At 51.3% G+C, this 22,503-nt stretch overlaps 1 protein-coding gene across 1 annotated transcript in view; it reads left to right on the forward strand.

The window, feature by feature from the left end:
* The window catches only part of Adcy3 (adenylate cyclase 3), a 55,248-nt gene that overhangs the window by 11,926 nt on the left and 20,819 nt on the right, over positions 1-22,503 (forward strand). The window contains exon 2 of the mRNA XM_059248303.1: positions 2,500-2,649. Within this exon, the coding sequence (XP_059104286.1) occupies positions 2,548-2,649 (102 nt within the window). The 5' untranslated portion in view covers positions 2,500-2,547. The remainder of the gene's footprint in view (positions 1-2,499; positions 2,650-22,503) is intronic.

Genomic DNA, 22,503 nt, shown 5'->3' on the forward strand with positions numbered 1-22,503 from the left:
ATGTATACGTTTATTTTAGAATATATGCAGATCACTGAGATGCACTGTCCTGAAAAAGTCCCATCAGGCATAAGCCTGCGTCTACATTCCTTGAGTTATTGGTGGTAATAGTTTTGTTTTCTTGGGCCACCACCCCAGGGGGTAACCATGTCTTTCTCCCCTGTCCCTATGAGATGGCCAGGCAGGGAGGCAGGGCCTACCCATGTGTGGGGAACAGGATAATGTCGAGTTTTAGCTCCAGTCCAGGCTAGTTAGCCAGGGACAGATGTATAAATGCCTTCTCTGGTGTCAGACCTGTGGCTGTAGGGTATCCTTCCCTGGTTGAGCCCTCTCTTTGGGGGTACTGAGGTTCACAGTGTCGACCTAGTCGTATGAGTCCCAGTTGGATGTGACTGCCACGTGCAGTGTCCTTCTTGAAAGCCTGGCACACAGATGAAGCATAGGATGCCAACCTGACTCTGTCATCCGGTCTTGTCAATTTGTGGCTCTGTGAGCTTGGAGGTGTGGGCCCATGCCAAGGGCCCTGCAGGAGGATGGCCTTTGGGCGGGTCGAGTTTCTTGGGTATCATGTTAGACTGACTCTGAGGCCCAACGGGGTCCATATAATTGACTGCATTCACTGGACCCAACTCCAGAGATTTTCAGATGATCAGGCTGGTGTCCCACCAAGTTTGGCCACTGATGGAGGGTCTGTCAAGAAGGCAGACAGTACACGGGATGTTGCTAAAGACACTGACCCCAGGTAGTGACAGCTGTGGCTGCCTAGGCCCCAGATTAACACAGATCTTAGATGGTAGAACCAGCCGCCTAGGAGCTTAGGAATTGATCCACAGTGACTTCTGGCTAGCCCAGACACACAGCCCGCCTCCTAAATCATTGTTCAGCAGCCCTGTGGTGGGGCTTCCCATGGACTCAACACTGCCAACCACCTGTGCCCCCGCCCCCCAGGAAGACTCTGTAGGGTGTGGCGGTGGTGAGTCCTTAGGGTGTTGGTGATCGGTCCTGATAAATGAAAAACAGCTCAGAGTGGGGTGTGGCATGACGAGGAGAACCCAGAAAATGAATCAGAATCATCCCCTTATCTGTTACTGAAGCATCCATGTAAAATCCTAGCTGACTTCAGCATAGTTTTCCCTGACCCCAGACTCTACCATGCACACACCACTGGGCCAGTCTTCTCCTCCTGTAGGGCCAGAAGTTCAATTCCTAATAATTTCCTTTGCATCCTGCTTTTCAACTCCAATCTTGTGTGAGGGATAGCCGAACTACCTCTGCGGGTGGTGACTGTTCCCCACTTCCCTGAAGGACTTCAGGAAGTAGGGCAGGGAGAGAAGGACAGTTTCAAGAAGGTGAGTAGGGGTGAGGTGGGGAGGGGCCAGAGAGAGCTCATCGGGTAAGAGCCCTGACTCCTCTTGAAGAGGAACTAAGTTCAATCCCCAGCATCCACAAGGCGGCTCACAACTGTCTGGAACTCCAGTTCCAGGGGATTGGATGCCCTCTTCTGGCATCCTTGGGCACCAAGCATGCACATGGTGCGCAGACATATACATGGGCAAAACACTCATACACACAATATAAAAAAAAATTAATAAGACTTAAAGTGTGGCACCGGCTCCAGAGAAACAGGTTGAGCTGGGCCAGGAGCAGCGTTGCCTGAGAAGGCTCACTCAGGCCAGTGGACTGCAGACCAACAGGGAATTGATACCTGGCCCAGCACCTGGCCCCACCATTTCTGACCAAAGCCCAGAGCCAGCAGCTGCCAACACCAGGAGCCGTGTATGATGGGAACGTCCAGGTCCATATCCAAGGCTCCCTCCAGCAGGAAACCACTGGTTCTGCAAATCCAGCAGGCTTTTAGGCATGACAAGGGACCAGGTCACCTGGGAGAGCCTGCAGGGTGCCAGACGGAGCAGACTCTTGCCAGCTAGGGTCTAGCATTGGCGCTGGGCTTGCCGGGCAGTGGGCTGGCACTGATAGCACCTAGTAAGCTGGGCTCCATATGTGCTGGTTTAACTATTGAGTATCTGGGCTGGAGAGATGGTTCAGAGGTTAAGAGCACTGGCTGCTCTTCCAGAGATCCTGAGTTCAATTTCCAGCAACCACATGGTGGCTCACAACCATCTACACCATGAGATATGGTGCCCTCTTCTGGCCTGCAGGCTGAACACTCACTGTATACATGATAAATAAATAAAATCTTAAAAAAAAAACAAAAAAAAAAACTGAGTAGCCAAGGGTTGCTCCGCCTCTCGGGGAGGGGCTTGATTGTGGTATGATGTAGGAAAGGAACAGCCATCATCATTCACCAGGCCTTGTAAACATATCCAAGTGTCGTGGCCTGTACACGTTCCTGGCCTGTTATCTTGCTGATTGTGATTTATAGAGTAGGGTCCACTCAGGGGCCTTTCACATTGATCCCTGCCAGCCCCACCTCCCTGTCCCTGTTTTCCTGAAGATCTGTATTCACCAGTCCTGTTCTTTCTCCTCTTTGGCATGTAGATCCTGGCCAATGTCTTCCTCTACCTGTGCGCCATCATCGTGGGCATCATGTCCTACTACATGGCCGACCGCAAGCACCGGAAGGCCTTCCTGGAGGCCCGCCAGTCGCTGGAGGTGAAGATGAACCTGGAGGAACAGAGTCAGCAGCAGGTGTGACTCAGGGTTTGGGAGGACCCTGCGGGAACGGGGAGGGTCTTGGGCCTGGCGCTTGTGCTAAGAGATGGAGAGGAGCCTGCTGGGGCTGTGGGCTTGGCCAGGGCAAGAGTTCATGCCGCCCAGGCCACCTCCCTGCTCCTCCTTCTACCTCCTTCTAAGTCACTTAGGCAGACGCAGCAGCAGCCCCGTCCCTGGGGCCCCTCCTGTTTATCCATCTCCATCTGGAGGAGGGCCTGCTTGTCCCTGCTGTCTGTTTACTGGCCGAGCTCCAGCCTAATCCACCCGGAACGATCCTCCCCGTTCCCATGTGACTCAGCCTTCTAAATGGGTTTCGGTCTGGATTCATCACAAACAGTTCTTAGAGGTCTCTAGAAATGACACTCACCGATTTCCTGTAGGTTTATCTCCCTTCCTCAAAGCTAAGGCTGGCTGTCCACGCTGGACAGCATGTCATTTTGTGCGGGTGGGGTGGGGTTGGGTTTTGGGGGGTGTTACAGCTTTACAGAAGCTTCTAGACTCTGCCACTGAGGCTGATGGCCCTTTGGTTTTAGGGATTACTAGATGAGTGTCTGCTCTTAGCCTTACCACATTCTCTAGACCAGCGGGTTGGGACCCCTTTGGGGTCGCATATCCGATATTTACATTGCCATTCATAACAGTAGCAAAATTGGGCTGGAGAGGTGGCTCAGCAGTTAAGAGCACTGACTGCTCTTCCAGAGGACCCGGGTTCAATTCCCAGCACCCACATGGCAGCTAAGAGCTGTCAGTAACTCCAAGATCTTACACCCTCACACAGACATTCATGAAGGCAAAATACCAATGCAAATAAAATAAAAATAATTTTAAAAAAAAGTAGCAAAATTACAGTTATGAAGTAGCAACGAAAATAATTTTATGGTTGGGGTCAGCACAGCATGAGGAACTGTATTAAAGGGTCGCAGTATTAGAAAGGTTGGGAACCGCTGCTCTAGAGAGTGGTATTTGAAGGCACAGGTAGTCACTTAGCCAATGAGTCCTAATTTCCTCTCTCCTGTTTACTAGTGAGATCTAGAAGCTTCCAAGTTAGGCCCTGGAGTCATCTTTTTCAGAACACAGGGCTGATGGGGCAATTCCCCTTGCCTCTGGTGACAAAGGTCCATGATTTGTGGCCCGTGGTGTTCTTGGGGACCTGCTGCGGCCTGGCTGTATTTTATAGAGTTTCTCCTTCTGGCTTTATAAAGATGCTGTGTGTCTGGTCTCTTATGCCATGGTGGCCTTCCAGAGTTACCACTGAGCTCACCCAGGAGTTCTTTCATCTCTCAGAGACCCACTGTCCGCATACTCAGAGCACAGGTGCAGTGTTCGCCTTGCAGGATTTCCGGAGGGTCGGGTGAGAAGCACTTTGTTGAGAAGTGCTTTGTAACCTGTGAACTTGGGGCCGGCCACGGCACCTTTAGATTCTTATTCCCAAGTCCTCATTGTCACCCCTGGGCAGGGTCAGCGCAGAGAGCCTGGGAACTTGCAGCAAGGGCCTTCTTGGTGACCCAGAAATCTGGGACATTGTAGAGCAGCCTGCAGGTGCTGGTGGCCTGCTGTGCGTGAGCTGGCACCCCCCTACTTGTGCCAGCAAGGGGGACCTCGGCCCTCGCAGGTGAGGCAGACAGGAGGGGCAGGGGTCCTCGACATTCACTGAGCACACGGTATGCATCTGTGAGTGTCAGTTCAGTGGGATAAGTTTAGCCTGGCTGTATCCTGAATGGACATTAGCCTCTTTTTATCCATCTTTTATTTTACATTCTTGGGTGTCTTGTCTGCATGTATATCTGTGTACCATGTGCATGCAGCGCCCACAGAGGCCAGAAGAGGGTGTTGGGTTCCCTTGAACTGGAGTTACCGATGGTCGTGAGCCCCCGTGTGGGTGCTGGGAGTAACTTGGGTCCTCTGCAGGAGCAGCTGGTCCTCTTAACCGCAGAGCGACCTCTCCGGCTCCATTCCTGAGCTTCCTGAGGCCTCAGTTTCTCTCTGTGCAGAGCCCTCTTTGAGAGGTTGTTTTAGAGGTAACGGGTGGTCTGGTGAACTCTGCAGGAGGGCTCAGTGCACTTTCAACAGGAAGGCCGGGATGCTGCCGCCTGTGGGAGTTTCAGAGAGATCAGCAGCTCTGCTGACACTGGGGTGGGTCCGCCATCTTACTTCACAGCTATGTCATCTGCATGCCGTGCAGTAACTGGAGAAGTGTCCCCTCTCCCTGCCGCCTGGCAGAGTCAGTGTGCGGCCTGCACGGTGCCTAGATGTTCAGAGTTTACCAGGGGAGCTCTCTGCATTAGGAAGTGAGAAGAGTCAACCTTTGTCCCAAGAGAACGGGTGTTCGGGATTTAAATTGGGCTTTTTGTTTGTTTGGTTTTTGTTTTTGATAACTTTTGAAGAGCCCCCTCTGGAAACTTGTTCATTTTGTCCTAAATTTTCCAATTGTTGACACAATGCTCATTTCTTTTGACTGCTTATTGTCTGTGAGATTTATACTGATTTTTGTTTTCTTATTGATAATTTGTGCCGCCTTTTTCTTTTTCCCCGTTCATTCACCTTGCTGAGGTAATTGTCTCAGGTTTAGTCTGAGCAGTGAGCCACCTCATTTTTTTTATGTTCTTTGTACATGTGTCTATAATTCATTAATTTATGCTTTTTAAAAACTTTATCTGCTGGGCAGTGGTGGCGCACGCCTTTAATCGCAGCACTTGGAAGGCAGAGGCAGGTGGATCTCTGAGTTTGAGGCCAGCCTGGGCTACAGAGTGAGATCCAGGACAGCAAGGGCTACACAGGGAAACCCTGTCTTGAAAAACCAAACCAAAATAAAGCAGACCAAAAAAAAACCACCAACAAAAATCCTTTATAATTTTCTTCTTTTCCTTTGATTTACTTTATGTCCTTGTTGTCGTCTAGGTATATAGCCTAGAAGAATGAGCTTTGACATGTTTTGCTAAAATGTACTTTTAATATGTTTGTTTGTTTTTTTGAGACATGGTCTCTATGTAGACCTGGATAGTTTGGGATTCACTATGTGGACCAGGAAGGCCTCAAACTCACAGAGATCTGCCTGCCTCTGCCTCCTGAGTGCTGGAATTAAAGGTGTCACATCAGGCTGTCAAATATGCATTTAATGTGATAGGTTTTCCTGCCTTCATTTATTTTTGTTTGTTTGTTTGTTTGTTTGAGACAAAGTTTCTCTGTGTAACAGCTCTGCCTGCCCTGGATCTCACTCTGTAGACCAGGCTGGCTTTGAACTCACAGAGATCCATCTGCTTTTGCCTCCCAAATGCTGAGGTTAAAGGTGTTGTCCCCCCCCCACACACACACACACACACCGCCCCGTGTCTTTCCTTTCTTTAATACAGAGCCTCACTGTGTAGCTCAGGCTGGCCTAGAACTAGTGACAATCCTGCCTCTGCCCCCCCCCCCCCAACACTGGGATTATAGGGATGTGCTACCTGTCACTCCTGACTTCCCCCTGCCCCGACTCTAACTCATTTCCCCCCCTATGCTTCAGACGGAGTATTTGTGCTGACCTCATGACCATTTTCGGATCTTTTCTCTGCTTTGCCAGAGAGTCTGCCAGCCCTTGCACTCATTTAGAAGACATGATTTTGTAGCATGTTCCGAAAATGCCAGAAGCAATGGTATTTATAATTCCTCTAAGGAATGTTACTACATGAGACATTAAGGTGCAAATTCTTTTGGTTTTCTAATTCTTGAAAGAATAATAGGCCGGGTGGTGGTGGCGCACGCCTTTGATCCCAGCACTCGAGAGGCAGAGCCAGGCGGATCTCTGTGAGTTCGAGGCCAGCCTGGGCTACCATGTGAGTCCCAGGAAAGGCGCAAAGCTACACAGAGAAACCCTGTTTCGAAAAACCAAAAAAAAAAAAAAAAAAAAGAAAGAAAGAAAGAAAGAATAATAGAAGAAGAGATGCAGACTCTTCAGTGTGAGCATCTGAGGAAGTAGATGATGTGGCCTTAGATGGCAGTGACCCAGTTCTGCAGCCTAGTTTAGGTCCCCGAAGCCACATAATTTATACAGTCAAACTTAAACATTTACAGATAAAAGCAGCTTCGCTGCGGCCCCTGAGACAAACATCTCTTAATACATACAGCTTTCAGGACTCAATTTTGATGGTTTTGAAGTATTTTGTGTTTGGTTTTTGAGATAGAGTCTCTCATAGCCCAGGCTAGCCTTGAACTTGTGACGTAGCCAGGGATGACCTTGAACTTCTGGTCCTCCTGCCTTCGCCTCCCAAGTGCTGGGATTATAGGTGTGCACTGTCATACTCTTTTGGTAAGGTCTTTCTTGAAGACATTTTTCACTGTATCACTCTCTCTTAACACTAAGTCCCTGGTAGTCCACAGAAACCTCACCCCATCATTGACTTCATCTGGGATCCGGCTGGGAATTTGTTAAGTGCTCATGTCTTTTTGCTTGGGTCCTGGTATCTTTGCTTTCCCCCACCTCTAAATTTTTCATAAAGCTATTTTGTGTAAGAGCTGGACTTTTAGTGTGTGTGTGTGTGTGTGTGTGTGTGTGTGTGTGTGTGTGTGTTGTATGTATGTATGGGTACCTGTACATGTGCATATAACTCTTAGGAGGTGGGACTTGAGCTCCCTAGCTGGAGAAACTGCTGCTGCAGACATGGTCTTCTATCTGTGTCCTCTTATCTAGCAGCTTCTGTTTGGATGTTGTGGTTCCCCTCGAACCCCCGGTTCCGGAACAGAATACCGGAAGTCAAGCTTGTGCTCCAGCTCTCTGCTTTCCAGCATCTCAGCCTTGTGGCTCTGTCCAGAGTCTTCATTATCTCCAACCCTTGGGACGTTCTCACCACTGCCCTCTGTTCCTGGCAGATGGCAGAGGGTACTAGCTTCCCCTAAATGTGTTTCTCTTCCCTCTGAGGCTTTGGTGCCTCACATCTTAGCAACTTCGGTGTTTCTTTTTTTTTTTTTTTTTTGTTTTTTTGTTTTTTTTGAGACAGGGTTTCTCTGTGTAGCTTTACGCCTTTCCTGGAACTCACTTGGTAGCCCAGGCTGGCCTTGAACTCGCAGAGATCCACCTGGCTCTGCCTCCCGGGTGCTGGGATTAAAGGCGTGCGCCACCACCGCCTGGCACTTCGGTGTTTCTTATTGCTTCTAGAGAGCTAGAATTTATGTGTGTGCAGTGTGTGTATGTGTGTGCAGTGTGTGTATGTGTGTGCAGTGTGTGTGTGTTGGAGAAAAACCTCAAGTATTGTCTGTTGTCATCATGCCCCTCCCTAACCCCATGCTTTTTAAAAACAGGGTCTCTTACTGGCCCAGAGCTTGAAATTTGGCCAGGCTGGGCTAGGCTGGGCTAGGCTGGGCTAGGCTGGACTGGGCTGGACTAGGCTGGACTAGGCTGGGCTAGGCTGGGCTAGGCTGGGCTAGGCTGGACTAGGCTGGACTAGGCTGGGCTAGGCTGGGCTAGGCTGGGCTAGGCTGGACTAGGCTGGACTAGGCTGGGCTAGGCTGGGCTAGGCTGGGCTAGGCTGGGCTAGGCCAGTTGGTCAGGAAGCCTCAGGGATCTGCCTGTCTCGGCCTCCCCAGTGTTGGGCTTACAAGCATGTCCCACCACGTGTGGCTTTTTCATGTGGGCTTTGTGGGTAGAACTCAGACCATCATGCTGGCAAGGTGAGCTGTCTTCTCAGCCCCACCCCACTTCTGGTCATTTTTAAGTGTGCAGTTCAGTGGCACCGAGTCCATCTACATTGTTGCGAATTGTATCACCCCAAACAGAAAGGAACTCAGCCCATCAACACTGACTCCTCATCCCCACTCCCCTCCCAGCCTCTGGCGGTGACTGTGAAGCTGCCTATTGTAGGTATTGCAGAAGTAGAGTCACAGAGTAACTGTCCTCTTGCATTTGGCTTGTTTCATGAATTAGCATAAAGTCTTCAAGGAGCATCTTTGTGTAGCATGTGCAGAACTTCCTTCTTTCCCGGGCAGCATGATGCTGCTGTAGACCACAGTTAAATCTTCAAGACCTGCCCTGTGATGGGGGCACACACCTTTAATATTAGCAGAGGCAGAGGCAAGCGGATCTCTGTGAGTTCAAGGCCAGCCAGGGCTACAGAGTGAGTTCCAGGAAAGGCTCCAAAGCTACACAGAGAAACCCTGTCTCGAAAAATCAAAAAAAAAAAAAAAAAAAAAAAATCATCAGGACCTTTGGCTGGCGTACTGTTGAGCATCCTCTGGTTTTTCCTTCTGTCCGCGGTGAATAATGTCACCATGAGCACTGGGGTCCGAGTGTCTATTTGTCTTTGCTTCACGCCTTTTGGATACCCACCCGGAAGTGGAATTGCCAGGTACTACTGTGTTTAACTTTTGGAGGCACCAGCCTTGTGCCTTTCTAATGTTGATAAATATTGCCAAATTGACTCATATACAGGCTCAAACAATTTATACTCCCCTCAGTGATGAATGAGAGTGTACTTAGGCACTTACACCCTTGTTTATCTAGAAAATACCTCTCTGCCCGTGGAACCCTGATGCCCTAGGGACTGTCCTTGCTCCTGAGGTCAGCAGACCCAGGTCCTTGCACACTCCATCCCCACGTCACCTCCTCTTGCGACTGACAGAGTCTGTGTCACAGGGGACCAGCCCCACCCCTGTCCCTATGTTGGTGACGTCAGATCGGTATCTAGTATTGCACCAGCCAGGGTCTGGCACTCCCCTGTGACATTGGGGCTGTGTCTTTGTTTAGCCTTCTGAAAAACTGGGCTAAAATATATATATATAAAATCATTGTCATGGATTGTTTGGGAAGTTCGTGAAGGAAGAGGGGAAAGTTGAGCTTCACAACTGTGAAGTCCTTTGGTGTCTTAAGTACTAGGACATGGCTTCAGCCCCTGGGGACACACTGGCCAAAGGGAGGAGGAAGGTGGCAGCTGGTTGAGAGAACACCCTTCTCTCCTCTGTTCCAGTCAGGACAGAGGTCATTCCCTCCCTGGACCTCAGGGCTGACTAGACACGGGAGCCTCAGTCTGTGGGACAGCACAGGTCTCCACGTGCTCTCCTCTGTCAAAGCCGGTGCGGATGGGAATGAGATGACAGATGGGGACACTTGGGACAGAGGGCTGCAGAAGCCCTCGTAGGAGCAGACAGAGGGTGGTCTGGACGCCTGTCCCCCTTTCAGGTGCCGCTTGAAGTCACTGCCACGCTAAACGGTCTATGCAATCCTCGGGTAAATGCTCAAGCATTTTCGGTACCAGTGCTGAAGCCAGGCGAGGCTCTTCCCAGAATGCAGCACTCAGTCCCGGGGCCTCGCTTTATGGCGTCAGCGTGCATTAAGTGTTTTCTGAACTGCTTTCGTGGCAGAAGATGTGCCCTGCCGCTGAAGTTGCTCGGCCCCACAGCCGGTCTCCTCTTTCCCTCATTTTCATCCTCCGACACCACGGGGACCCTGCCCAGGCTTCTCTAGTTCCCATGACCCTTGGCTTCTGTCTTCATGGAGGTGACTGGCCTCTTGCTTGGGATAAAGATGGGACTGAGTGTTCTGGCTCCCAGAAAAAGGTGAGGTAGCCCAGTCCTTTCCCGCACAGACCTTCCCTCCCACGTTTTCTCAAGGGAGGCATGGCTTAGGTGACAGATGGGTGGAGACAGAAGGTATGCTCAAGAGGATCAGGAACGAAAGGGTTCGGCCCCACCATCCCCTGCCTCCTTGCAGAGCAGAATTGTGTCTGGCCGACACCAAAGCCTTATTGATGTGTCTGAGCATGATCCTGGCATGAAAAGGAGTCACGACCCACAGGTTGAGAACTGCTGATCTAGCATCTTTGTCCTCTAGGACACAGGTGATCCAGTAGAGCTACCTGAGTGAGCCTGGGGCCTTGTCCAGCCTCCCCACAGCTCCATGGGCATGTTAGTGTGGAGCCCGATTGCTTGTTGTGAGTCCCATGTGACCTCGCTTTGGGGATTAGTTTGGGACCTTGAGAGTTGCTAAGCACCCCAAATGGCACCTGGCAATGGCAGGCACCCAGAACATCACACCTGTTGCCAGGTATAAACTTCAGAATTGTGAGGTGTCTGAATCACGCCCACCCCCCCTAGAAGTACTTCCCAGGCAGCGAGATGATGTGAAGGAGGAGTGAGAGGGATGGAGAGGTGGCAGGGGAAGTGGCCAACAAGGCTTGCACTCCCTCAGGCCACACCCTCCACCAGGGAGGAAGCTGCAGCCAGGCCCCAATGGGGAATGCTCAGTGTACAGGGCTCTTAAGAGAGTCATCCACTGTCTAGGTGTGTGACCTGGTATAGGTGAAGTTTCTCTGTGTCCCGGCAGTCACTCCCAAATAACCACACAGAGACTTATTAATTATAAATGCTCGGCTGCTAGCTTAGGCTTGTCTCCAGCCAGCTCTTACAACTTAAATGAACCCATTTCTAGTCATCTGTGCACTGCCCTGAGGCTCATTTACCTCATCTATGAACTTCCACGTTGCTTCTTCCGAGTCTGGCTCACGACCCCTCAGACTCCACCTTTCTTCTTCCCAGCATTCTCTCTGCCCCAAAAATCCTGCCAGCTATCAGCCAATCAGCTTTGTATTACCAATGAGAGCAACACGTTTTCACAGTATACAGGAGGATTACTCCACAGCACCCTGGGAAGCATGGTTTAAGGGGCACTACATCTGTGGTGCCCATTCAGGTGAACAGGTGCTTGTAACCTGCTTCCTCTCCTGCCTCTGCCTGGATCATGGCCCTCCCTTTGAGGGGTGCTGTTACCAAGCAAGGCCTTTACCTGTGGGGAAAAGCCCCCCCGTTGGCCATGTGAGTGGGTTTCTCTCCTGGAGCTGTGAACGGCACTGTTTTTTGTTTGTTTGTTTGTTTTTGTTTTTTTTTTTTTTTTTTTGGTTTTTCGAGACAGGGTTTCTCTGTGTAGCTTTGCGCCTTTCCTGGAACTCACTTGGTAGCCCAGGCTGGCCTCGAACTCACAGAGATCCGCCTGGCTCTGCCTCCCGAGTGCTGGGATTAAAGGCGTGCGCCACCACCGCCCGGCCGAAGAGAACGGCACTGTTTTATAAGCTCAGTGTCTGAATGTCCTTGTGCTCCGACCTCTGCTCAGACCTGCTTTACTGCTTGTCCCAAGTCCTACAGCTGTGAGTCACCTTGACCTTGAGTCCAGGTCTCTTGGAGGACCATGGGGTAGGGGAGAATCAGGTTTCTAGTGTCCATCCCCGAAGCTGTCCTGGGGGGGCGGGGATGATGGACCTGCTTCCTTGGGAAGCTGCTCAGCGGGGAAAGAAGAGGTTGGTGTGAGCAGAGTAGGGCACCCCCCCTCTCCACAGGGGCGTGGCCTTTTTGTCTAGGTGTCCCCAGTATGGAAAGTGGGTGCGTCACCTGATAGGATAGTGTTTTTTTTCGCTTTGAAAGGCATTTAACGTGAGAAAAGCCAGAAGGAGCCTTCCCTCTGTTGTGAGGTAAAATATCTGTCTCCCTGTTGCTTCCAATTTCCGCCGTTTGGACTTTACAGAATGTTCTTCATGCCAGTGTTGCAGAACTTAGCAAGTCACGTCCCTATTGCAGGCATTTCGGGCGAGGGGGCCTCTGGTGATGGGGTAGGGACTCTGCTGTGTTGTGAGGTCTCCAAGCAGCAGTGGTGAGGTCAGCAGAGCTGAGCCCCCCTCCCCCAACCCAAGACCTCCCAGCCTCCCCCGCTCCCCCCTACAGAGACAACTGAGTACCTTCCGAGCTTCTGCTGATTCTGCAGGTCTCCAGCCTTCTCCACTGTTGCTGGCAGCATAGTCTTCCTCAGCCGCTGGGCATCTGTGGCTTGCGGCCAGGGATGGGAGCGTCCCCTCTCTGACTGAGGGAATGAAGCAGTGGCTAGTAGTACAGGTAGTTTATTAAATGCCTACTTAATATTGAAGAAATGTCTCCATCCTCTACAGCAATCTGGGCTTTTAACTGCCTTGCAGCGTCTCTGTACATTGTTTTTGTTTCTGAGACAGTTTTACCCTGCTGGCCAGCCTGGCCTTGAACTCATGGCCAAGGCCTTCCTCCCTCAGCCTTCCAAGTATTGGGATCACAGGTGTGAAGGAGCCACCGTGCTGGGCTGCAGAGTGAGACTTCCCATTCTAATGGAACCACTTGTCACTTGGCCTTGAGTCAGTACTCACGCCCTCTGAGCCCTGGCTTGTCTGTGAAGTAGGAGCAGAGAAGGGGATGGTGACGTCTATAAGAGAGGCTGGAGAAAGGCCTCGGCGGCTAAGAGCGCATGCTACTATTGCAGACCTGAGTTCATGTTCTCAGTACCCGTGTCAGGCGGCCCACAACTGCCTATAACTCCAGATCCAGGGGATCCAATGCCCTCTTCTGGTCTCTGCAGGCTCCTGTATGCACATACCCACACCTACACCAACACACACACACACTCTTAAAAGTAAAAATTAAATTTATCTTAAAAATGGAAGTCAGTAAGAGTACATTCAGATGACAAGTATTCAGGGCCTTCTTCCATGAGGTCTTGAGTGTAATAGATTCTGTGGGTGTGGCTGGCAGAAAAGACGTGGGTATATGTAATGGAGCAGGGAAAGGAACTTAACAAGAACCATGGGTAGAGGGAAGTTGGTATTCAATATCTGGGGCCAGGAAACACTTTCTCAAGGTAGATTGGAGTGGAGCCCTGAAGGGCATTGAGCAGAGAGCCGTGGAGGGGAGGCAGCATGGGAAAGCGCCAGAGGTATGTCCACAGGGCATCAGGAGCACAGTACTGTGAACAGAAAGGAAGGGGAAGAGAGGCAGAGTGGTCCTGTGAGCCACAGCCTGGAGCCTGCAGTGCTCTTGAGGGCCTTGACTCTGTGCTGAAGGGAGCTAGGGTCAGCCATCCCAGGGTCTTGGAATTCAAACAGATAAGTGTAGCTGGAGATGGGGAAACAGGGAGATGAGCGAGACGTGGCGGTCCAGCTCAGGATGGCGGTTATGGTAGAGTACCGAGTGCCAGCAGGAGTCTAGGTAGAAGGCAGAACTAGAGGGCTTTATGGCTAGATGGAACAGAGTGTGTGGAGTTGAGGCTAGAGAGGGGCTTGCTGGGATGGGGTAGGCTGTGGTTGAGTTTGAGGTGCCTCTGGACATTATCATAGAGGAGTGGAGAACTCATCCAGGCACTTTGAGTAGAGCTCATTCTGTGAATTAACTGCCCAACCAGCAGGGCGGAGGGCTGGAACCCACATTTGCACGGGCCCTGCTGGGCTAAGAGGGTAGGACAAGGGCTCCTAGTGTGCTGGTGGGTTCAGCGAAAGCTGTTGACCATGCAGCTCCTGGGATCTTAGGACAGTTTCCCCTCAGAAGTACCGTATGTGAGCTTTAGGCCTGTCTCCAGTCATCTCTCTGGCCCAGGGTCCCTAGGGCTTAGCAGAAGTTAGCCAAAAGGGTGCAGCCATGGCCTTACCATTCTAGTCAGGGGTCCCGTTGTGCCCTGGTCTGCCTGGTTTGGAACATGTTGTGATGGATTCAAATTAACGAAAGGGGCCTGAAGTATAAAGAACTCAGATCGGGATGGGGTCATGCCTGGGATAAACATGGTCCTGTGATTTGGTTAGATACACACCAAAAAATAAAATAAAAGAGGTGCATGGCTCAGGGTAAAGGTGGAGGGTCCAGGAAAGGTGGGAGGGATGAGGGAATCAGCAAGTGACTAGGAAAACGCTCAGAAGTGTCTGAAATTGGTCTTTAAACACGATTCTTAGGGCTGGAGAGATGGCTCTGCAGATAGGAGCACTTACTGTTCTTGGAAAGGGGCTGGGTTCCCTTCCCAGCACCTGTCATCTGTAACTATAGTTACAAGGGCTCTGATGCCCTCTTCTGGCCTGCACAGGTACTGCACACATGTGGTGCACATACATTCAGGCAAGACACTCATACATATTAAGCATTTATAAAGAACATGATTCTGCTGGAGCTTTTCAAGAAGCGAGAGGCTAGTGAATAAGTGTGGCAGAAAGGAGTCCATCTGGGTCATAGAGTAGTGGTGTATGTGGGTGTGTGTTTTCTCTGTGTATGTGTGGGTACACATGTGCTTATCTCCAAGTGTGTGCACAAATGTATATGTATATGTGTGTTTGTTTCTGTTTCCATGTGTATTTATGTGCCTCTGTGTGTGTGTGTGTGTGTGTGTGTATGTGTGTGTGTGTATGTGTGTGTGTGTATGTGTGTGTGTATGTGTGTGTGTGTGTGTGTATGTGTGTGTGTGTCGCGCGCGCGCGCGCGCGCACACACACATGGGTGGTGGGTGATGGGGAACTGTGCTGTGATGGACAGTCTTCATTGGAGGAATATTCTTTGTTGTCAGTGTGAAAGGTGTTGGTGTCAGTTCAGCCAGAAACTGACTTGGGTTCAAAGCTGGAGGGGTGGCTGCACACTCTCTGTAAAGGAAATCGGGAGCACGTTTGGAAGGCATGCGGTGAGGTTAACTCCTTCTTGAGGAGGTGGCCCAGGGAGGGAGTGAAGCCGTGGGTCGCCCTGTCCAAGTGGAATTACATCTGCGTCATTTGCTTGGGGCCATCATTCCCAGCATGGCATTGAGCTGGCCTTCTTAGGCCAGTGACACTGTGACAGAGCAGGTGATATGAGTCTGCCAGGTCAGACTCTGTCAGCACTCTCCCCAACCACGCGTAGATGCAGCCACCACATTCCTGTCACCACGGGGTCCAGGCTGGGCATAGTTTTCCATAGTGTTTTAAAGCTATCTGTCTACTACAGAAGCTACTAGCCATGGGTAGTTATTTAAACTGTTATTAATTTCAACTAAAAGTCAGTCCCTCAAGTTGGATTTTTAAAATCATCAGGGTCTCATGTAGAGACCTCAGACTTGCCATACCCGCTTATGTGGTGCTCAGGCTTGAACTCAGAGTTTTGTGCATGCTAGGCAAGTACTCTGCCAACTGGGCCATGTCCCCTACCCCAGTTACTCAGTTTTATTGCTCATTGTCCATGGGCTCAGTACCTGCACATGGCTAGTGGCTACCACATTGGCTGAATACACCGGTTCAGAGCCCTTCTGTGACTCAGCGAGTTCTGTTAGAGATGTTCTAGAGGGTGACAGATTGTCCCTTGGGCCATGTCTCCTACTTGATGTGGCTCATTAACTCATCAAACCTCTGAGGAACACCAGCTCTGTTGCCAGATTGGCTGGGTGAGGACGCCAAGGTGCCACACACGTGGCCATCTTTGGACCCAACGGGCTGTCTCCTGAGACTGTAGTCATCTTGGCCTGTACAGCTTCCTTGTCCCTAGAGACTGGTAGGGGCTCACGCTAGTGACCACAAGTCCTGCATGGTCAACCATGAAGGAAGTAACACATTCCTGCCCCGAGGTACCAGTCCTTCCTGGGTGTGATGCTCACCTTCCTGCATGCCCAAGGATGACCAGTGACGAGTCACTGAAAGGCTGAGTTTGGGACCACGTCATTTGGAGTGAACAGTGGCCGGCAATTTCCAGATTTTCCGCCATGGGCCTTGAACCTCTTCTTGGGAGGAGCTGAGCTTTTTGGGCTCTGACCTCACTTCCTGCCTTCCACAGCCTCCTCTGCCCAGAGGGCCAGGCCAGAATGGGTACGTGGAGGATCAGTGTCCTCCTAGCTTCTGAACAGCCTAGAAGCTCTAAGAATTTGGGTATTTGGGTAGGATGGAGACAGGACCAGGATATGTTTGCTAAGTAGTGGCAGGCTCGCTTATAGTGAACTGTATGTGGGTAGGCCGGTATAAAAGTCCAGAGCACATAGGTGGGTACATGGGCATACGTGTGGTCATACCCATCCTTCAGATAAGTAGATGTCACCCATCTCACAGAGACACTGTATACTCAACATACAGTACCACACGTGCGCGCACACACACACACACACACACACACACACACACACACACACACCCCACCTCCACCTTTACTCTCTTTTCTTACCCAGTCTCTCTTCTCTTACAAGGCTGTTGTAGATTCCCAGCCTCTCACCAGCAGAGTTCATTTATCCAAATCCCTCCTGGCTCCCTTGCTGTAATTAACTCCTGAATGCCTCATCAGAGCGTCAACTCTAACAACTCAGGGGGGCCCCTGGGACCATGCTGGCCGCCTCCTCCCATCTCAGTCCTGAGCCAGCACACTGATTCACTACCGAGGAGGATTTGACTGGTTCCTTCGGAGCTTGCTGGAGGTCGTCCTGACAGACAGACATCCCCTCGGAGTAGCCTGGCACCTGCTTACGGACGTAATCCTGGCCGGTGTCAGGAGGTGAGGACTCTGCCTTTTCACCCGGGGGCGGTCTGCTGCCGCCGCCGCCTCCACCCTTGACAGTCCTCTACTCTCTAGAGTGTGTTTGCACACTGCCCAGGACGAGCCTGGGGGAGGGTGCTTCTCCTGCAAATCTGAGAGGTTTTACTGTTCTGCCCCAAGGCCTACCAGACTTCCAAGTCTCTCTCTGCACACTTTGGTCTTTCCCCCAGATAGGGCCAGGCCCTTGACTCCCCCCCCCCACACACACACACACATGACCCTCAGGGCAGAGCTGAGGAGAAACTTTAAAACAAATGGCCTGTTGTCTTGTCAGTGCTGAACACAGTCTCAGCGCCCCAGGCCTCAGCGCCCCAGGCCTCACTGACAGGGGCTGGTTAGTCCCCGTCCCTTGGGGCTAGCCTCCCACCTCCAGCTTGACACCAGACTTCAGGACTGAGAGTTCACCCCCTGCTGGGCCAGCCCATTCTTTGCACTGTGACAAAAACATCCTTCCCCTCTCAGAGAGCATCTGTTTCTTTATCAACCTTCCTTTGAGAGGCCCCCAAAGCAACTCTCTTCTCTACACAGCACCTTTGCTCAGACTTGAAGTGGGGGGTGCTCTGTGATCCCCATCCTGGACAGCCCCCTCCCTTCCTGGCTGAATCGCAGCCCCTCAGCCCCAGGTCAAGCTCCTTCCACTCCTGTTCACTTCCTGCTGGACACTTAAGCGTGCTGACACTTGCCTCCCGCTGTAGGAGGCGTGTGGGCTAAGGGCAGTGAGGGCGAGCTGGGGAGCAGGCCCAGGCCCAAGGTGCATGTTTTGGAGGCCACTCCATGCTGGAAAGTCATTCCAAATCTGCCAGCATGGCAGACGTCAGACATTTTCCCTCCAAGATCAGTGTGCTGCCCCTCTCCTTTTTCGTTCCTCCACAATTGGTTTGGGGGTCCAAATGGACCTTCTAACGCTGATGCTGTCTGAATGGCACTCCGTCCCTTTCACCAGGCCACGCTGGACCTGTAAAATCTGTATCAACCACAGTCCTGGTGACATAGCTAAGTCTTTTGTGACTTTTGGGAACTTTTCCTTTGGAAGGTTTTATTCTTCGAACAATGGAAAGAGCCTAAGAGGGCTCCCAGGGTATAGGTGGAAGGCTAAGAGGAGGTGCCTGCAGCCTAAGCCCTCGTCAGGGAACTCTGACCTCTTGAGTCATCTGTGTGTGTGTGTGTGTGTGTGTGTGTGTGTGTGTGTGTGTGTGTGTGTGTATGTGTGTGTGTGTGTATGAGTGTCTATCTGTCTGTCTCTCTCTCTCACACACACACATACATTCTCTTGTATGGAGGCCAGAAGATATACCTCAGGTGTTATCCTTAGGAATGGAATGCTGTCCATCTCTTTCGATGCAGGGTCTCTTATTAGCTGACACTTCCCAAGTAGGCCACCAGGGACCTCTGCCATGCTGGGCCTACAAGTGTGTGCCACCGCACCCAGCGTTTTTATGTAGCTTCGGGAATTGAACTCAGCACTTTATGGAACCATCTCTCCAGCCCAAACAATATTATTTTTGTTTTTAAAATGCATTCTCTCTTCAGCAAAGATGCCCTAGTCATCACTGTCTTCTCCTTAGCCTCCAGCAGACACAGCTTCTCTGGTTTACACCATCAGATAAAAAGTAGCTTCAGGAGCCGGGCGGTGGTGGCGCACGCCTTTAATCCCAGCACTCGGGAGGCAGAGCCAGGCGGATCTCTGTGAGTTCGAGGCCAGCCTGGGCTACCAAGTGAGTTCCAGGAAAGGCGCAAAGCTACACAGAGAAACCCTGTCTCGAAAAACCGAAAAAAAAAAAAAAAGTAGCTTCAGGGAGCTGGAGAGATGGCTCAGCGGTTAAGAGCACACTGGCTGCTCTTCTAGGGGACCAGGGTTCAATTCCCAGCACCAAAATGGCAGCTCACCACTGCCTGTAACTCCAGTTCCAGGGGACCTGACACCTTCACACATACAGCCAAAACACAAATGCACATGAAATAAATAAATTATTAAAGAAGTAACATTTCCTCAGTCCTGTCCTCCAGAGAAATTCTCTCTCTGCTGGCCAACTAAAGTTGAAATACCACATGCCACTTCGGGACACGGAAGTGTGAGAAAGCCATCCCGGGAAGTATGGCTGCTCAGTGCCCACAGGTGCCTCTAGAGGAGAGACAGAAGGGACCCAGAGTCTAAAGTTGTTCATAAACATTTATGTAATGACGAGGATTATTATTCAGTTCTATATTCCATTATTCAGTTGATATGTGTTTGCTGCATAGATCCAATTCATGAATCAGTGTCTGTCAGTGATGACATCCAATGGTTGTGACTCATAGCATTAGAATTCAAAATACCCAGTTTAATGAAATGAGGGGATCATTTTTATGGAGTCTTGAAGATCATATTAAAAAACCATTTTGAAAATGAGGAGATTCATGGAAACAAAAGAATAACTAACAGTGAATTGTTGCAGAGCCCCCCCCCCCCCCCCCCCGGTGAGTTCCTGACAAACACAGTTCACAATTACAGAGACTCTGTGTCATGGTTTTTCTCAGCTTGATACAAACCTGGTCATACCCGAGAAGAGGGATCTCAATTGAGGAATTGCTTTCAACATTGGTTTGTGGGCATGTCCGTGGTTTTGTTTTGTTTTCTCTTTATTCCTTTCTCCTCCTCTCCCTCCTCCTCCCTCCTCCTCCCTCCTCCTCTTCTCTTTCTTTCTTTCTTTCTTTCTTTCTTTCTTTTTCTTTTTTTTTTTTAAAGACAGGTCTCTTTTCTATATAGCCTTGCTGTTCTGGAACTAAGCTGGTCTCAAACTCACAGAGATCTGCCTGCCTCTGTCCCTGAGTTCTGGGTTCAAAGGCGTGCAGTACCACGCCCAGCTGTGGGGTACGAAGGGCATTCCTGAATGCTGACTGACAAGGGGGGGCCCAGCCAACTCTAGGTGGTGCCATCCTGGGCAGATGGGCCCTGCCTGGCTGTATAAGAAACATGGCTGAGGGCTGGAGAGATGGCTCAGAGGTTAAGAGCACTGACTGCTCTTCCAGAGGTCCTGAGTTCAATTCCCAGCAACCACATGGTGGCTCACAACCATCTGTAATGAGATCTGGTGCCCTCTTCTGGCCTTCAGTCATATATGCTGTATATGTAATAAATAAATCTTAAAAAAAAAAAAAAAAAAAAAAAAAAAAAGAAACATGGCTGAGCAAGCCAGGGGCAGCAGGCCTTTTGAGGCTGAGATCTCCACATACACACAAGTAAATTAATGGCCTTCATTTACAGCCACAGCCCTTTCCTTATCTTTAAGATTGGTATTCATAGGCTGGGCGGTGGTGGCACACGCCTTTGATCTCAGCGCTTGGGAGGCAGAGGCAGGTGGATCACGTGAGTTTGAGGCCAGCCTGGTCTACAGAGTTCCGGGACAGCCAGAGCTATGTAGAGAAACCCTGTCTCCAAAAACAGAAACAAAAGATGGGTATTTATTTATGACCTTCTGCCTTCAGACCTTCTGTATCATTCTTCAACATTGTTATAGAAATACATACTACAAAAGGAAAAGGAAGAAAAGAAAGGACAAACGAACATCCCCAACCATCCCATCCCAGAAGAACCCAGCTGCCTCCACTGAGAAGGGATTTCTGAGGCTCTTGTGTTTTGGTCTCCAGAGCCACCGTCATCTTGTGTCCCTGCTGCCATAGTCACGCTGACCGCTGAGGGTCCAGACCCAGCTAGGAGGAGGAGGCGGCAGTGTTTAAAGTGTGTGTGTGTGTGGGGGGGGGGGTCACGATGTGATCAGGGACATACAGCTCTTCCCAGGGCTAGGTTGGACTCCGGTGTCCATGGGACTCTAAGGGGGCTTTTGCTGTGTCCCCAGAGCTGTGAGGTGGCCAGAGAAGGACAGAGGGTTTAACTGAGTGGACTGAGGCAGCTGGAGTTGCAGCAGCAGGCTAGCGTGATTAACTCGGTGCTGGGTTCTGTGTACCTGCTTACACAGTGGACAGGCTGCCAGGACCCGGGACTGTCCTCACGTGGCCCCCTATGAGCATATGTGTCAGGGCGAGGTGGTGGAGGGGGTCAGGCGAGTCCTGGAGGACGTGACTTGAATAGGAGTCTTCTCTTCATGTCCCACCTGCTCAAGAGAGCTCCTGCAGCCTGGCTGAGGGACCTGAAGGTGTTCCACTGACGGTAGGCTGTCCGAGGGAACTCAGTGTATAACTCCGTGGCCACCCTGGAAGCCTACCGGAAGACCAGGCCACACCTTGTTGAGGTCTCCCCCCTCGGGCACACTCTGCAGACTTAGGATACACTGCGCACTTCCTGGGGGCCAGGCATTGTTCTAAGTGCTTTGTGCTAATGAGCCACTTAGTCCCAGTTCACCACCTAGGAAACAAGGCTCCAGGGAGTTTTGGTGACATGTCTGATAGCGCAATGGGAATATGGAGGCATGTTCTTTGCCCTGCCTGCTCCCACCCCTGCGGATTTTGGTTTATGAGAGCAATGTATATATACATATATATCCCACTCGGGGTAGACAGGGACCTTGAGATGACCAGTCCAAAGTCCCAGCCCCCCCCCCCCCCCCCCCCCCCCCCGTCCCACTGCTGCCTACCACCCACCAACTTCAGAATTCTGCAATTCTGCTTCTGCCACTCAGGACTCCAACAACTTTTCAGGGCTGCCCTAGTGGCTACCAGGACCCTGGCTCTGCTTTTGGAGCCTGTCCTGGAACTCACTCTGTAGACCAGGCTGGCCTTGAACTCACAGAGATTCACCTGCCTCTGCCTCCCCAGTGCTGGGATTAAAGGCGCGCGCCACCAACGCCCGGCGCTTCTCTTGTTTTCTAGGTGTGGACAGGTGCCCAGGTCTCACCAGACGCCACCCTCCCTCATCATTTTTACATCAGACTTCCTTTGACTCCGCCCCACCGGCAGGAGGCTGGGGCTGCCAGGTGCCAGGGTCACCTGGGTCTTTCTTGCTGGCTGGGCCGCAGGGCCCTGGGGGACTCTGCCGCTCCACGGGCTCTGGTGGAGCGTAGGGCAGGGCGCCGCACTGGGGTTATTTTGGCTTCTCATTCCTGCACAGTAATGATGCCGTCACGAGGTTCTTAACACTGGAAAAGGCGGCCGTGGAAATGGAAAACATTGTGAAAGGGCCGTGAGCACTTGAGGCTGGAGCCAGGCACCGGCCATCCTGGAACCAGGTGGCTCACGTGCCGTGGGCTGAGCCACCCTGCTGCCTTTGAGCAGCTGAGCTCAGGGTGTGCTCCTGGCCCGGTCCCCAGGGTCTGCTCTGGCACTGGGGTTCTGCCACAGGCCTGCAGCTTCGTCACAGCTCCGCCCTTTCCTGTGGCCCCCACTTCTCCCAGGCTGGCCTGGCCCACTTCACCTCCTCCTCATCGGCCCCTCTCCATCCTCCATGGTTCTCTTGCCTTTGACCCTCACAGCCTCCATCTTAGCATGTGGCTCTTCCCCACTGTCCAACATCAGACACTGCCATCCTCTCTTCCCTCAGGGATGAAGGGACAGCATGGCTGGTTGGTTTGTATTCCTCTGCCTACCCCCTCCCCGGCCCCATTCTGTCTACTGTGTCCTCCT

The sequence above is a fragment of the Peromyscus eremicus genome, chromosome 22 (assembly GCF_949786415.1).
Source record: "Peromyscus eremicus chromosome 22, PerEre_H2_v1, whole genome shotgun sequence".
In the NCBI taxonomy this organism is placed as follows: domain Eukaryota; kingdom Metazoa; phylum Chordata; class Mammalia; order Rodentia; family Cricetidae; genus Peromyscus; species Peromyscus eremicus.